This window comes from Bos mutus, chromosome 19 (assembly GCF_027580195.1).
Source record: "Bos mutus isolate GX-2022 chromosome 19, NWIPB_WYAK_1.1, whole genome shotgun sequence".
Classification (NCBI taxonomy): Eukaryota; Metazoa; Chordata; class Mammalia; order Artiodactyla; family Bovidae; genus Bos; species Bos mutus.
This window is the reverse complement of record NC_091635.1, coordinates 17208700-17224798: the sequence shown is the minus strand read 5'-3', so window position 1 is coordinate 17224798 and position 16099 is coordinate 17208700. Positions and strand designations below refer to the sequence as shown.

The 16099-nt window shown below is 41.4% G+C and overlaps 1 protein-coding gene across 4 annotated transcripts in view; it reads right to left on the bottom strand.

Annotated features, from left to right (window-relative positions):
• The window catches only part of DNAH9 (dynein axonemal heavy chain 9), a 287208-nt gene that overhangs the window by 220901 nt on the left and 50208 nt on the right, over positions 1–16099 (bottom strand). For all 4 annotated transcript variants that reach the window (XM_070389508.1, XM_070389511.1, XM_070389509.1 and 1 more), the window contains exons 15-17: positions 10887–11022; positions 7398–7594; positions 6876–7300 (exon numbers count right to left, since the gene is read on the bottom strand). In XM_070389508.1, the coding sequence (XP_070245609.1) occupies positions 6876–7300; positions 7398–7594; positions 10887–11022 (758 nt within the window). The remainder of the gene's footprint in view (positions 1–6875; positions 7301–7397; positions 7595–10886; positions 11023–16099) is intronic.

Here is a 16099-nt window from a genome sequence, read left to right as displayed (position 1 = left end):
TCCTTGTATTGGTTGTGAAAAGAGTAACGGTACTGATTAGTTTATTTCTTTTAAGAATATTTTTACGAATAGCTATGGTTAACTATTGGAACAGAAGACTTAGATAGCACAACATCCAAATTAGCAGAAGGGGGAAAATGGAATAGGAAAAAAGGAAAAAGAAAAGAAAACATGAAAAAAAATTCAATCCAAAAGCAGGCAAGAAAGAAAAATAAAAAGAACAAAAGCTCACAATAAAATGGTACAAATGAATTCAAATACAGCATAATAGACATTAATGAGGAAAACCCTCCAGTTAAAAGAAAGATATTAAGGTAGATAAAACATTCAGTTCCACGCCAATTATGAAGATCTCCTCTAATACAAAGGCACAGAAAGATCGAAAGCCAGAGGGTAAGGTAAGAGACACCAGGCAAATGTCATTCAAAGGAAACTGGTTTCCTTTTATTAATACCCAAGACAAAACACACTTTAACACAAGAAATATAGCTAGTGATAAAAGATTTTTAATGTGTGGCTAAAAATATTCAATTTTCAGGAAGATAAAAAAGTCAAGCTCTGTGTGATCATATAACATAAAATAAATGAGACACAAAGAGGCAGAAGTACAAGCAGTTGACACTCTACCATCAAAGTGGAGATTTTTAACAGTTATCTCAGTAATTGATAAATTAACCAGACCAAAAAAATGGCAGTGAGTTTGTAGTGGATTTGAAGAGAACAAGTTTGATCCAATAAGCATGCACGGAACATTATACCCAACAGTTCTAGAATACATATTCTTTTAAAACGTACACAGAATATTGATAAAAACTAACCAAATTCAACAAATTTCAGAAGCTTTCTATTAAGTATATCACTTTATCTGACTGCAATGAAATTGTTAGAAATTAATAACAGAAATGTAACTAGAAGAATCCATGTTTTAAGATTAAAAAAGTATAAGCACATCTTAATGGATACTAAAAATGTTTAGAGCTTTATTATAAAGAAAATCTACATAACTAAGACCTGTGAGATGTAGATAAAATTGTACTTAGAAGGGAATTTATAACTTTAAGTGTTATATGAAAAAAGATGAAGACTCAAGATGAATAAGCAAAGCACACATCTTAAGTTAGTCAAAGGACAGAAAATAAACCCAAAGAAAGTAGAAGGAAATAATAAACACATAAGAAAAACTTATCAAAATAAAAATCAAATTATAATAAGTAAGATCAATGGGTTCATTAGGTAACTCTTTGTAAATCACTTGGAAGATTAATTAAGAAGCCAGAAAGCACAATAGAAATGAATAGAAATCTAAAGAGGAGCATCCCTAATACATAAACAGGTAAGAGAATAATACAAATTTCATGACAATAATATGAAGATTTACATGAAATGGATACAACCCTAGAAAAATATGACTTAGGAATAGAACTTAATATTTCTATAAACATTAGAAAAATTACAGGTAACAATCCTGCCACAAAGAAAACACCAAGCCAGATGGTTCACTAGGAGATTTAAATCAAACTTTCAAGGATCAGCGAATTTCAATCTTACACCAACTCTTACAGAGAATAAACAAGAAGGATTACTTCCTAACACATTTTAGGAAGCTAGCAAAACCATGGAGCAAGATCAAAGACAATACAGAAAGGAAAAACTGAAAGCCAGTTTCAGCAAACACAGACATGTCAGTGCTATATAAAATATCTGCAAACAAAACCAACCAATGGATATATTGAAAAAGACAATATGTTGTGTTTGGCTTATCTTAGTAACGATAGATTGGTTCAGTATTAGAAACCAAAAAATATATTCACAACTTTAACATATTGAGGGAAAAAAAACAGAATTATGTTAATGGAGTTAGAAAAGGCACTCGAGAAAATGTTACAACCATTTATGCTAAATCTTCTTAACAAATTAGGACTATAAGTTTACATCTTTAATCAGATAAAGAGAATCCATAAAAAAAACTCACAGAATATTATACCATGTAATGAAATGTTGAAAGCATCCCCTTTAAGAACAGGAACAAGACAAGGACTTATTATCACTTTATCCGATATTATACTGACAATCCTAATCAGGGTGATCAGATAAATAGTGATAAATACATTAAAAACAAAAGGGAAGGAAAAAATAAAATTTCCATAAATTTGTAGATGATGATTATGTACACGGCAAATCCTGAAAAGTACACACAAACATTATTAGAAGTAACAAGCTACTTAGTAGAGCTGCTTGATACAAAATCAATATACAAAAATCAATTCATTTCTGTGGAAAATATGATTTATACTAGGAAACAAAAAATAAAATATTAAGGAATAAATCTTAAGATGTGAAAATACTTTTAAAGGTAATGATTATAAGATTTCATTGAGAGACATTAAAGAAGATAAATGGTGAGATAATACGTTCTTAGGAATACTCAGTACTATAAAGAAGAAAATTCTACTCAAAATGATCTACAGTCACAGCAAATATAATCAAAATCTCAATGGAACCTTTTCTTCTACAAACTGATTTTTAATGTATGTAAAATAGTAAGGGCCAAGTTGAGACATCCCTAATGAACTGAAAAAGGTGGGGACTCCACTGCCAGATGTCAAGATTTATTGTTGTAGTTCAGTCGCTAAGTGGTATCTGACTCTTTTCCACCCCATGGACTATATAGCCTTCCAGGCTCCTCCATCCATGGGATTTCCCAGTCAAGAATACTGGAGTGGGTTACCATTTCCTTCTCCAGGGGATCTTCCTGACCCAGGGATCAAACCCGAATCTCCTGCATTGGCAGGCAGATTCTTTGCCACTGAGCCACCTGAGAAGCTAAGATTTATTACAGAGCTATGATAATTAGGACAGTTTCATATTAAGGCAGGGACAGACAAAGAGCTACTTAACACAAAAAGTAAAACTTTTAGGTAAGGATATAGGAGAGTATCGGAGAAGGCGATGCACCCCCACTCCAGTACTCTTGCCTGGAAAATCCCATGGACGGAGGAGCCTGGTAGGCTGTAGTCCATAGGGTTGCGAAGAGTCCGAGTGACTTCACTTTCACTTTCATGCATTGGAGAAGGAAATGGCAACCCACTCCAGTGTTCTTGCCTGGAGAATCCCAGGGGCTGGGGAGCCTGGTGAGCTGCCGTCTATGGGGTTGCACAGAGTCGGACACGACTGAAGCGACTTAGCAGCAGCAGCAGCACAGGAGAGTATCACTAGGATCTCAGGACAAGAAAGGGTTGATTTAACAAGAGAAAAGATGACAACATGGGAAAAGATGAACACATCTGGTTACATAAAAATGAACCCTTCGTCAAAATATACCATAAATGCAGAGGGAAGACAGGCTGCAAAATGGGAGACTAAATCTGCGATGTATACAACTACCAAAGAATTAAAATATGTTTTACTTCCAAATATGAAAAAGGAAAAGATATAGTCCAATAAAAAATGGTCAAGAGCTATGAATAACCAAAGAGGAAACATAATGACTCATCCCAAAACACAGAAAGATGAGCTACTTTATTCATAGAGTAATGTAAGATATTTATCACTATGAGATACCACTAAGCTCCCACCAGAAGGGCCAGCACTAAACAGTTTGTATCAAAAGGTGCCAAGGGTGTGGGGCTGCAGGCACCTTCACACATGGCTGAGGCACCTGGCAGAAGTGGGCATCACACGCATTGACCCGGCAATTCCACTCTCAGGCACACACCCTAGAGGGATGTTGGCTTGAGTACACTGCGATATCTGTAGACGAGAACTCATCGCAATCCTGTTGCAATGAAACCATCTGAACCAGCCATGTCAACCACTGCATGGATAGATAAACTGTGGCATATTCAGATGATGCGATACTCTGTAGCCGTGAAAATGAAGGAACTACTGCTACGCTCTCAACATGGATGAATCTCAAGCATCAAGGCTGAGTGAGAGAGACAGGACACAGAGAGATATACAGTCATACAACATTGTTTCATTTTTATAGCCTTAAAATGCAAATCTCAATATATGTGTGTCTGTGTGTACAAATATATATACATATATATGCATATATGTGTCATGAAAAAAAAATTAGGTTACATTTAGGGCAGGGCTAACAACTGGCAGGGAGGAAGAGGGATTTAATCAGGGAAGAGTCCATAAGGGAATTTTATTTTTCACACTGTTTAAAACTTAATTTTTATTTTTTTTAATACTTTTAATTTTGTATTGGAGCATAGGAAATGGCAACCCACTCCAGTATTCTTGCCTGTAGAATCCCATGGACAGAGGAGCCTGACAGGCTACAGTCCATGGGGTCACAAATAGTCGGACGCGACCGAGCGACTAACACACACTATAGTCAACTGATAATGCTGTGATCGCTTCAGTGAACAACAAAGGGGCTCAGCTGCACGTATACATGTATCCATTCTTCCTCAAACTCCCCTCCCATCCAGGCTGCCACATAACACTGAGCAGAGTTCCTACACAGTAGGTCCTTGCTGGTTATCCATTTTAAATACAGCAGTGCATACAAGTCCTTCCATAAGGGAATATTAAAATATAGCTAATGTCCTGTTTCTTCACTGGATAAGGAAAATCTGAGTATTTGTTTAATATTTTTCTCTAAATCTTATGTATATTACATTTTATAATAAAACTTCTTGAAGAGAGAGGACGGAAGACAAAAAGAGTTCAGGGATCAAGTATAGAGACACCTTTTGAGGAACTGTGCTGTGAAGTAGGGTGCACAGAAAGGGTGCCATAGCGGAGCACTCCTGGGACTGTGTTCCTTTCTTTCTTCTTTTTTTTTTTTTAAGAGGCCAGATAAGACAATATATTTGCATGATGGGGAGAATGAATGAAGGCAGTGTTTAAGGAGGTCAGTCTTCAAGTAGATAAGGAGGAGGCTACAGTTCGAAAAGCAGCTCATTCACTGTAAAAGAAGAGGTAGTTGAACGTACGGCTTCAAATGCAGGTAGGTTGGTAGATTTATTGGTGAAAAGCTGAGTTAGATCTCTGGTGATTGGTTCTCATTTTCCAGGGAAATGAGAGGCGAGGCTAAAAGGGCAGAAAAGATATTTGAGGTTTAAGGCAAGAGAGGAAAAAAAGCATCTGGAGGAGTGAGGAAGCATACGTGAAAATGTTCAGGGCTTGCTTGAAGTTTATGTTCATAAATTTAACCTGAGATTGGTCAGAATACTGGCGTGTTTTTCCTTCATCAGGATGAATTGCTCGGGTACAGACGTGGAGTGCTGAGTTCAGACAGTCGGGGTTTTACAAGGTGGGACAGGGCTGGGGAGCACGGGTGATAAACACTGAGCTGTCCTGATCAAGTGTCGGGAACACTGGATTGGGAACACTGATGGGTCTGAAGAACTCTGCACAGCAGCGCTGCCAAGTAGGAGAGCTGGAAAGACACCAGGTGGTGGTCAGGGGACAGAACGCTTCATCCTGAGAGTTTGAAGGGGAAGCATGAATTTGCTCACCTTTCCCTCCACTCCACCGAGAGCACAGCACAGAACAGAAGGGTGGGGAGGGAAAGGCATTGGAGAGAGAGGTCGAGAAAACAAGAGGCAGGTGTGATGAAGACACCCTGTGGATGCTGAGTCACTGAGCATGATTATCAGCAGAAGGATGGGAGAGGGAGACTGAGCCGGACAACGAAGGGGAGGCATGACTAAGAGCTTGGCCAGTGACTGCAGCCGAGACAGGTGGCAGTCAGTACCGTCTGGAAGAACTCAGTGGAGATGGTGATTTTGAGAGAGAACGGGGTGGAAGAGTCTGGAGGCCACACTGAAGGGCAAGTGTTATCTCATCTACCTTTAGCTCCAGCGGTAGGCTTTGAGAGTCTAGTGCTGGGCTGGTGGAGTTGGGAGAGGGTCCAAGTCCACGGGGGAACAGGCAGAGTTTCAGATCCAGTCAGCTGCACAGCCAGAGTTCCGAGAAGGACAATGTTTGGGAGGGAGCAGAAGGTAGTATTCATCACAGGACAAGTCCACCCAGGAGAAACACCCTCTTCATTTGTCTGTCAGGGGATCACTGACTTCCTCATAAGCCAGCACTCTATTGCTCATGTTCTGTGGGAGCACCTGGTCTTCAAGGTCACACCCATGCTCAACCCTGATGGTGTCTACCTGGGCAATTACAGGGGCTCTCTGATGGGGTTCGACCTAAACCATCACTGGCTGGATCCCTCTCCGTGTGCCCACCCCACCCTGCATGGGGTGAAGCAGCTCATCACCCAGATGTACCAAGCCCCAGAGCCAAAGCTACTAATGCCTGCACACCCTAGAGCCCATGGTCTGCAACAAGAGAAGCCACTGCAGTGAGAAGCCCTCATATGCAGCCAGAGAGCAGCCCCCACTCTCTGCAACTAGAGAAAAACCCCGTACAGCAATGAAGACCCAGCACTGCCATAAATAAATAAAATTATAAGGAAAAAAAATTGCATCAGGGGCCTGTAGGTTTAGGGACTTCCATGCTGCACAGCTGGATAATCTAAGACAAGGAGTAAATGGGAGAAATAAAATCTAAGAGGCCCATTAGACACCCTCTGCTTCTCAGGCTTAAAGAGATTTCGCAGCCAGAGTTGCGCAGGGAGGGTTGACCGGCTATTATTGTCTCGAACAGTATTTACTGTGTACTGAGCGCCTTTTGGACACTGGGCGCCGGAGAGAAAACAAAACAGGAAGAGGCCAGGTCTGATGGACAAACGAGAGGACAGGACTAAAGTTACTGCTGGTGTCCAAAAGCTTGGAACCTCCATCTAGCTGTTCTAACTTCTCATTTAACCAGTGAACCTATGGGGGGAAATGTCAAATCGATTGAAAACATGGTGTTCCCGACAGCCCAGGAAGCTGGAAGGAAAGCTAGAAGGACCCTGTTACCTGTGAGTGACATGGTCCACGAGATGCTGTTTGAACATGAGGCTCCACTTTTTTATTATATTTAGCAGAGATGCTTTAAAGGGCCGCACATCGATCTTCATCCAGCTGTCAAAGACCCGGACAGGCTCCAGCTTGCACACATCGTCATGGAGCTTCTCGTAGGAGTCGATCTGTGCCCTGAACTGATGCAGGAGGGGAGGATTCTCTGGGATGCCGTCCTCGGCGTGGGCTTCCACCTCCTCGGCTGTGAGCACGCGACCGTACAACAGAAACTGGCCCAGAGCCTCCTTCCGGTCCTCCGTGTAGAGGCAGGAGTACTGGCTGAGGGTGCTGCGGTAGTCGCCACAGAGGGCCATCATGGCCTGCACCCGCCCCATCAGTTCGGCCCGCAGGCCCGACAGGTCAGCCCTGGCCTCCAAGTCCCCCTGGGGGAGCAAGATGGCAGTGGATGGGTAACATTAGCATTTCACAGGGGCCTCCAGGCTGGTGGGAGGGCGGGGGAGATGCACGCAGAGCCAGTACCTGATAGTGGGGAGAGCCACTCTCAGGAGAAAGCCGGGGCACCAAGGACGCCATGCTGAAGATGCTGGTGACGAGACCCTCCACCAGGTCGTAGAAGCCGCCCTTCACGCCACGCTCCAGTGACGGATGGAAAACCAGTTCTGGGATGGCTAAGCTCAGCTGGGCTTCAAATATCGGGGTGAGTCCTGCCTTACCTTCTGAAATACAAAGAAAACAAACAGGAAACAGTGGGTAAGTGGCAAAAATGCAACACTGATTTGAAAGCACTCCGAGCGTTTCTTCCCTTTAGAGCTGCTGTTCCGGTCTGAGCAAATAGAAATATAAACTTTGCTAAAACCCCAGTAAAGGTGAAGGTGGCAGTCCTGCAGCGTTGATCAACACAGGGACGGACCGCTGGCATTCTGAACAGGCCAGTTCCCTGTGCGTGGCTGTCCTGGAACTGCTGCTGTTGTTCAGTTGCTCAGTCGTGTCCCACTCTGTGACCCCATGGACTGCAGCACCCCAGGCTCCCCTGTCCTCTACTGTCTCCTGAAGTTTGCTCAAATTCATGTTCACTGAGTCGACGATGCCATCCAACCATCTCATCCTCTGTCGTCCCCTTCTCCTCCTGCTCTCGATCTTTCCCACATCAAGGTCTTTTCCAATGAGTTGGCTCTTCACATCAGGTGGCTAAAATACTGGAGCTCCGGCATCAGAGCATGGCAGGGCATTTACTCTCCTTGTCCTTAGAGAGCGCGTCCTGTGACTGATCAACCCAAGTCAGAATGCTTCCACATTCTCAAAGCTTCCCGTGGGGCAATACGGCCTCTGGTTGAGAAGGTGTTGGTTTTGCAAAGCCAGTTTCTTGGAAGCGGAGGACATCATCCTGAGCACAAACCAGGCAACTCCATCGGCAGCCACTAGGGGAACAAGGGTGTGCTTGTCCAAGGTCGTGTAGGCTTGGAAAAAAAGGGCAGTCACAATCCCTCCCCATCTGCTCCTTTTCTGTAAAAACAGGACTTGTTTTAATTCTGTAGTCCTGTAGTGATAAAATTTTTAAAAACAGTATAAATAATTAACAAATTCCTGATTACTTGCTAGACTAAACTGCCTTGCTAAATTTAAATCAAAATATAATATGGAATAAGATGTTCCAAGTACAAGATAAATGCTTAGACTCTTATTAATAACCACTTATTTTCTTATACATATATATTTTAGGTAAGAAGTGGATTTATTTCTTTAATTTTTTAATTGGAGGATAATCATTTTACAATGCTGTGTTGGCTTCTGCCGTACAACAACACAAATCAGTCATAATTATATATATATATATAAATTATATATAATTATATCTCCCCTCCCTCATGAGCCTCCCTCTTCTCAAGAAGTAGATCTATTTAGAGAGAAATACAGTCCACAGAGTTTGGACCTTTGCAGAAGGCGAGGCCTGTGTGTGCTGAGTCGCTTCAGCTGTATCTCTTTGTCACCCTATGAACTGTAGCCCACCAGGCTGCTCTGTCCACGGGATTCTCCAGGCAAGAATACCGGAGTGGGTTGCCACGCCCTCCTCCAGGGGATCTTCCTGATCCAGGGATTGAACCCACATCTGTTACGTCTCCTGCTTGGCAAGCGGGTTCTTGACCACTAGCGCCACCTGGGAAACTCCACAGGAAACCATAATCCCTATGTCAGATGCAATACCAACACAATTACCGTGCAAACTGGATGGCCTGGTGGTTCCACATCCTTGGCACAAGTGAATCTCTTTAAGAGTTGAGAAGAGGAAGAATGTTTCCAGACGGAGTGGGTAGCAGTTAACTCAGGCAAGGTCTGGATTCTGAGAGGTGGCTGGGAAACCAGACCAAGCCATGGAAATGGTACTGGTACTGTGAGAGGTGGAGACAATAAGGTGGACCAGGTGACTGAAGTTGTCCAGCTGGGCTATGGTGAAGGGTCACGGTGGCTTTCCTCTTAGATGCCGTTCTCTTCAGGCTCCTTCACCTCCCCTTGATAACCAGCGCCTTTTCATTTCAACCATAGCTCAGGTGGCTACTAAGGCCAGCTCCTGCCCCTTAACTGCCAATACATTGTGGAGGGCGTGGGTTCCCTTCCTCCTACTTCCATGGAGGGAAGATGACTTTGGCTACCATCCCCTGTCCTCACCCTCTTGCTCCCTGGCTCTCCTTCCCATGAGAGGAGGACACGTGACACATCAGACAGCCCAGATCCGGAAGGCTGGACAGACACTGACCCGGGGCAAGTCCCCCGTGCAGTGCCTGCACTCAAGTGTGGCTGCAGCATCTTCCTGGAACTTCTAGAGGAGAGCTGAGTGGCGAGTCTCCGAGCTCCACTATCAGACGAGGTTGGGTCAGTTCACTAAGATGAGCACCATTGACACTGGTCCCTAGGAACCAGCTCCCCAGTCTCGGCACCTGTGTTCACTGCCCGAGGTTCTAGAAGGTGATCTCCCACCTTGTTGACTAGGCCTGAGCCCATTTCCTGCTTCTGTGTCTCCTTGTACTGTGAAAGCAGAGACCTTGCCTCTGACCTCAGTCACTTCACCTACCAGGACCATGGGGTGGAGTTACCCCAGCGCTGGCCTTGCTCCTCTCTGCATCATCAGCTTCTTACAGGGGCTGGATACCCAGATCTGGTCTCAGCCCACCTATTCTAACTCTGCATTTAACTTGGGTTCTACTCAGTGCCTTAAGCTCTCATCTTGCCTCATCCTCACCTCTTCCTTCAGTCTTGCTGAGCATGTCAGAATCTACCAGAATGTGAAAGGTTTAATTCAACTTTATTTTTGAACTCTTCTCCCCTTTCCATCCCATCATTTACTAACCAAGGTTAGCCTTTACTATAAAATCTTTGGCCCTGTGTATCAACCATAAATTTGAAGCCCTTAGCTATCTTTTAACAGCTTCAAAGAATGCCCGCTGCCTCCTTAATATACCTTTCCCTTCTGAAAGCTATCTCATCCCCAGCTTCTTGTCTCTCTTTTTTTTTACACAGAAAAACATCTGTTTCTTCTACATAAGCCAGCTGCTACAAACTCCCTGTGTTCTCAAAAGGCCACAGAGATAGAGTACATTTGGCTTAAACCATGAAATTTATTTATTTATTTTGGCCATGCCATAAGGTGTGTGGGTCTCAGTTCCCCAACCAGGGATCAAACCCATGCCCCCCAATGCTGGAAGTGCAAAGTGTTAGCTACTGACTTCCAGGGAGGTCCCTAGAGTAAATTGGCTTTTACGTTTTCACCCTGGCTACGGGTTTCACTGTGTTAGAGCCTGGTTTGTCATCTGGGTTTTGGAGAGGGAGAAGTGTTTTACCTTTGAACAATTACAGAGACACAATGCCTTTTCTATTTTACTGTGTACACTTCACAAAGTGTTCACACCTTTTGGGAAAAGTCACCGAGCACTCAATGGCACTTCACTGTAACTCAACAGATGCTATGGCTGTTATCTTCCCAGTAATAACCCACATCCATAAGCCACTAAATACCAGTATTTTCCAGGAGGTACTTGAGGGAACACTCAATGGCAAGGAAGAATCCATCCAGCAACATATCATCAATGTAGTTAACATACATTTTCCAGATATCAGAAGTTGAATCTGCTGAAAAAAGACCCAGGTTTTCCTACAAAATAAAGAAGAGCAGATATAAACCATGTTTAATAATATGCAAGGACTGCTCTTATCATCATGAATGGGAATGAAGACAACACACAGAGAAAAACTGCCCTGTTGTGAAGAGTCTTCTATTATAGGCAGGCCTTGGCTATACTGCAGGTTTGGCTCCAGTCCACTGTAATAAAGCCAATATTGCAATAAAGTCAGTCACACAAAGTTTTTGGTTTCCCAGTTATGTTTACACTATACTTTAGTCTATTAAGTGTGCAATATTATGTCTACAAAAGAATATTCATATCTTAATTAAAAATACTTTATTGCTAAAAAATGCTACCTATCACCTGAGCCTTCAGGAAATCATTATCTTTTCACAATAGTATCTAAGATCACAGATACAAAGTATGATGATAATGAAAAAGTTTGAAATATTGTAAGAATTGCCAAAAATTTGACAAGAGAAAAATTGCGTGGCTAGACTTTTCTCATTGCAAGGTTGCAATAAACCATCAATTGAAAAAAAAAATGCAGTATCTGTGAAGCACAATAAAGCTAAGCACAATGAAATGAGAGATGCCTGTATATGTGTATCAGATCCATTCCTATCTAATGCGTGTAACCCTTGCTTGAAAGGAACACAAAGTTAATCCATGATGGTAATATGATGTTGCAACCTCTCCCTGAGAAAGGAGGATGGGGTCAGGCCAGCTTCTCAGGAGGGATGCTGACGGATGCAGCGCGTGCCTCATAGATGCTGACTGACATTGCAGAGGAAACTGCATCAGAGCAGAAGGCAGGGTGGGCAGAAGAATGAATACTAAAGGTAAAGAGCATTACAGTTCAAGACATAAGAAATCTAGGTTCAAGCAAGTAAAGCATTTCCTAGAAAAGGAGAAATATTTCTTTCTAAGGAGAAATAAACTGGAGTGAATCCCACCCTGGGTATATATCCAGACAAAGCTCTAATTCGAAATGATCCAGGCACCTCGATGTTCATAGGGCCACTATTCACAATAGCCAAGACAGGAAGCAACCTACATGTCCATTGATAGATGAATAGATAAAGAAGATGTGGTGCATATTTATAATGGAATACTACTCAGTCATAAAAAAGAATGAAATCATGCCATTTGCAGCAACATGGATGAGCCTAGAGATTATCATACTAAGTGAAATAAGTCAGAAAGAGAAAGACAAATACCATATGATATCACTTGTATGTGGAACCTAAAACATGACACAAACGAACTTATCTACCAAACAGAAACAGACTCACAGACACAGAGAAGAGATGTGTGTGTGCCAAGGGGCAGTGGGTGGGGAAGGATGAATTGGAGTTCAGGGTTAGCAGGTGCAAACTACTACATACAGGATGGATGAGCAACAGGTCCTACTGTACAGCACAGGGAACTTAGTATCCTGTAATAAACCATAATGGAAAAGAGTATGAAATAGAATGTGTACATATAACTGCATCACCCTGCTATAAGCAGAAACTACCACATTGTAAATCAATCATACTTCAATAAAATAAATAGAGAAATGAGTTGGAGAGTATTGTTGGCATTTAAGTAAAAACTTTTATCATACTGAGTGACTTGGAAAACGCACACACAGAAACAAACACACAGGCTCTCTCTCCTTCTTTTTACATGGTACAGTCTCCGACCTGGCAGTATGGCAAGTCTAAGTGTCCCATTTACTCACCATCATTTTCATTATTCAGCCTTTTTTACAGCAACTTTCCATTTATCTTATATCTTCAAAGAAAGTGGCTACCACTTTGCAAAAGTAAATTTTCTAGGTGACTCACACTTACCCCTTTAGGAAACACTGCCAGATTGTAAATCTCATTTTTCTGCTTTTAAATGTCAAAACTCTAAAATTTTCTAAAATGCATTACCTACCCCTTTGCTTCCTAAGAAGTTTAAAGATTTAGTGGGAGTCCATCATCTGCAAATGACAGCACAGTGACAATGCAGGCTTGTTCTTAGGTCTTACTAACATGCTCACGTCTGTTTGCTTCTACAGTTAAAAACTCATAGTTGTTATAACTGCCTTGTAGAGCTGTTCTATATCTTTTCTACTGTCACCATATCAAGATGGCTAACTGTACCTTCCTACATCAAGTCTACTATGGTACAAGGAGCAAACATGTTGGAATTTTCTACAAACCAGGAAGAAATAGCTCAAGTTTCTGATACTAGCTAAGACAGAAGAATGAGCTCAGACTTTACCTTCTGCTACAAACAACTATAGAACTGGATACAAGAAATAATTATTTGGGTAACTGGATAATAGTATTGGGATATGATCTCTAAGAGAAAGGAAAATTCAAGGTGAGCCTCACAATCACTTGACTTTCTACCTGGAGGCACTTTCCAAAGCATGGCATAGAGAAGTGGATGTCAATTAGAGCACCCTTCCTGCTGGACAGAAAAAGACAGAAATTGGGATTTGCTGAGGCTGCTGAGTCCTCTTGGGTCTCTGACTGAGCATTAAGCTGTATGTATTTAGGGCAAGATTCTGCAAGGCTAGGCAGAGAACAGTTACTGGAGACTCTAAGTTGAATGGGTTTGTGAAGGTCATATAGTGCTGGAAAATGTTAGTGTTTTATCAGAAATAATGAAAAGATAACAGATAACCCAGGACTTCAGTTGAGACCCCAGAAATGCAATGCTTTAGGATTAGAGCTCTATTCTAGAGTAAGGCTTCTTTAGATTTTCCCCAAGGAAGCTTAAAATAAGGCTTCAACAGGATCAAGCTGACCACTAGTGAGCTAACTGCCTACTGAAACAAAACCACCAATTCTTTAAGGGAAATATAACACCCAGATTACAAAGTGGCATCCAACATGTCTAGAACATAATAAAAAATTACTAGACATGCTGAGAAGCAGGAAAATGTGACATTTAACCAAGAGAGAAAATAATCAGTAAAAACAGACTTAGAAAATAACTGTCATACCAATCCTGGGATGTTTATTTCTTAGACTTATTTTATGAGAAAAAAATAAACTTCTTTCACATTAAAAAAGACTCAGAAAATAAAATAGATGTTGGAATTAGTAGATGAGAATGTTATAATTTGATTAAAAACTTGTCAAACTTGGTGAAAAACAGATAAAAATATCACAAACTTCAAGCAGCCTGAATACAAAGAAAACTTATTTCTGCACATCATGGTTAAATGAAAAAAAAAAAAAAACACAAAGAATTTATTTTAAAAAAATCCATTTAGAATCTATTGAAAGTAACCTGAGAAAAGCAATACATTACATATAAAGGGACAAAGATATACATTTTGCTGGCTTCTCCTCATAAAGTTTGAAGGATAGAAGATTATGAAATGACTTCCGAAAGGAAAATAGAATTGTCTACACAGAATATTATATTCAGTGAAACTCTTCTTGAAAAACAAAGGTGAAAGAAGGACACTTTCAGATAAACAAAAACTGAGAGATCGTGTCATCAGCATATCTGAACTGCAAGAAATACTAAAGGAAGTTCTTTGAGCCCAAGAGAAATGACCATAGATGTTAACTCAATTCTGCAGAAGTGGAAAACAAGCCTGGAAATGGTGACTATGTGGGTAAATACAAAACACTATAAAGATTTTCCCCAAAAGTTTTTAAAACACAAAATCATAATATTCTATTGTGGGGTATATCTTATACACACACATGCACATACACAGCAACACTACAAAAGATGGCTGGGCAGTTTAAATTGATGCCAGGTTCCCATGTGTGCTGTGTGCTGTGACAGGTCACTTCAGTCATGTCCGACTCTTTGCCCATTCATTATTCATTCTAGCTTCAGTAATTGGTAGAACAAACAGAGAAAAAACCTGAGGAGTCACACAGATGATCTGAACAATACTATCGACCACTTTGAACTAGCTGATAGCTTATAGAACACTACACCCAACATTTAAAGAATAAACATATTGTCCATTGCATAAGGAACATCCAGTAAGATAGACCATGAAGAAAAGTGAAAGTGTTACTTTTTCAGTTGTCTGACTCTCTGTGACCCCATGGACTGAAGCCTGCCAGAGTCCTCTGTCCAAAGAATTCTCCAGGTAAGAATACTGGAGTGGGTAGCAATTCCCTTCTCCAAGGGATCTTCCCAACCCAGGGATCAAACCTCAGTCTCCCGCATTGTAGGTAGACTTTTCACTGTCTGAGCCATCAGGGAAGCCCAAGATAGACTATAGTCTAAATCATAAAACAAGAATTGATGAATTCCTAATAACTGAAATTTAACAGTTTAAAACAAAATCATAATATTCTATTGTGGGGTATATCTTATACACACACATGCATATATACAGCAACACTACAAAAGATGGCTGGGCAGTTTGAATTGTTGCCAGGTTCCCATGTGTGCTGTTTATTTCCTCTGCCCACAATGGAATTACACAGTATCAATTTCATTAAGCTACCCAGGTGGTAGCTTACTTTGAGCAAAGTAATGCTCAAAATTCTCTAAGCCATGCTACAACAGTATGTGAACAGTGAACTTCCAGATGTTCAAACTGGATTTAGAAAAGGCAGAGGAACCAGAGACCAAATTGCCAACATCCATTGGATCATTGAAAAAGAGAAAGAGTTCTAGAAAAACATCGACTTCTGCTTTATTGACTATGCCAAAGACTTTAACTGTGTGGATCACAACAAACTGTGGAAAATTCTAAAGAGATGGGAATAACAGACCACCTGACCTGCCTCCTGAGAAATCTGTATGCAGGTCAAGAAGCTACAGTTAAAACTGGCCATGGAACAACAGACTGGTTCCAAATTGGGAAAGGAGTACGTCAAGGCTGTATATTGTCACCCTGCTTATTTAACTTACATGCAGAGTACATCATGAGAAATGCTGCACTGGATGAAGCACAAGCTGGAATCAAGATTGCTGGGAAAAATATCAATAACCTCAGATATGCAGATGACCCAAACTTGTGGCAGAAAGCGAAGAACTAAAGAGCCTCTTGATGAAAGTGAAAGAGGAGACTGAAAAAGTTAGCTTAAAACTCAACATTCAGAAAACTAAGATCATGGCATCTGGTCCCATCACTTCATGGCA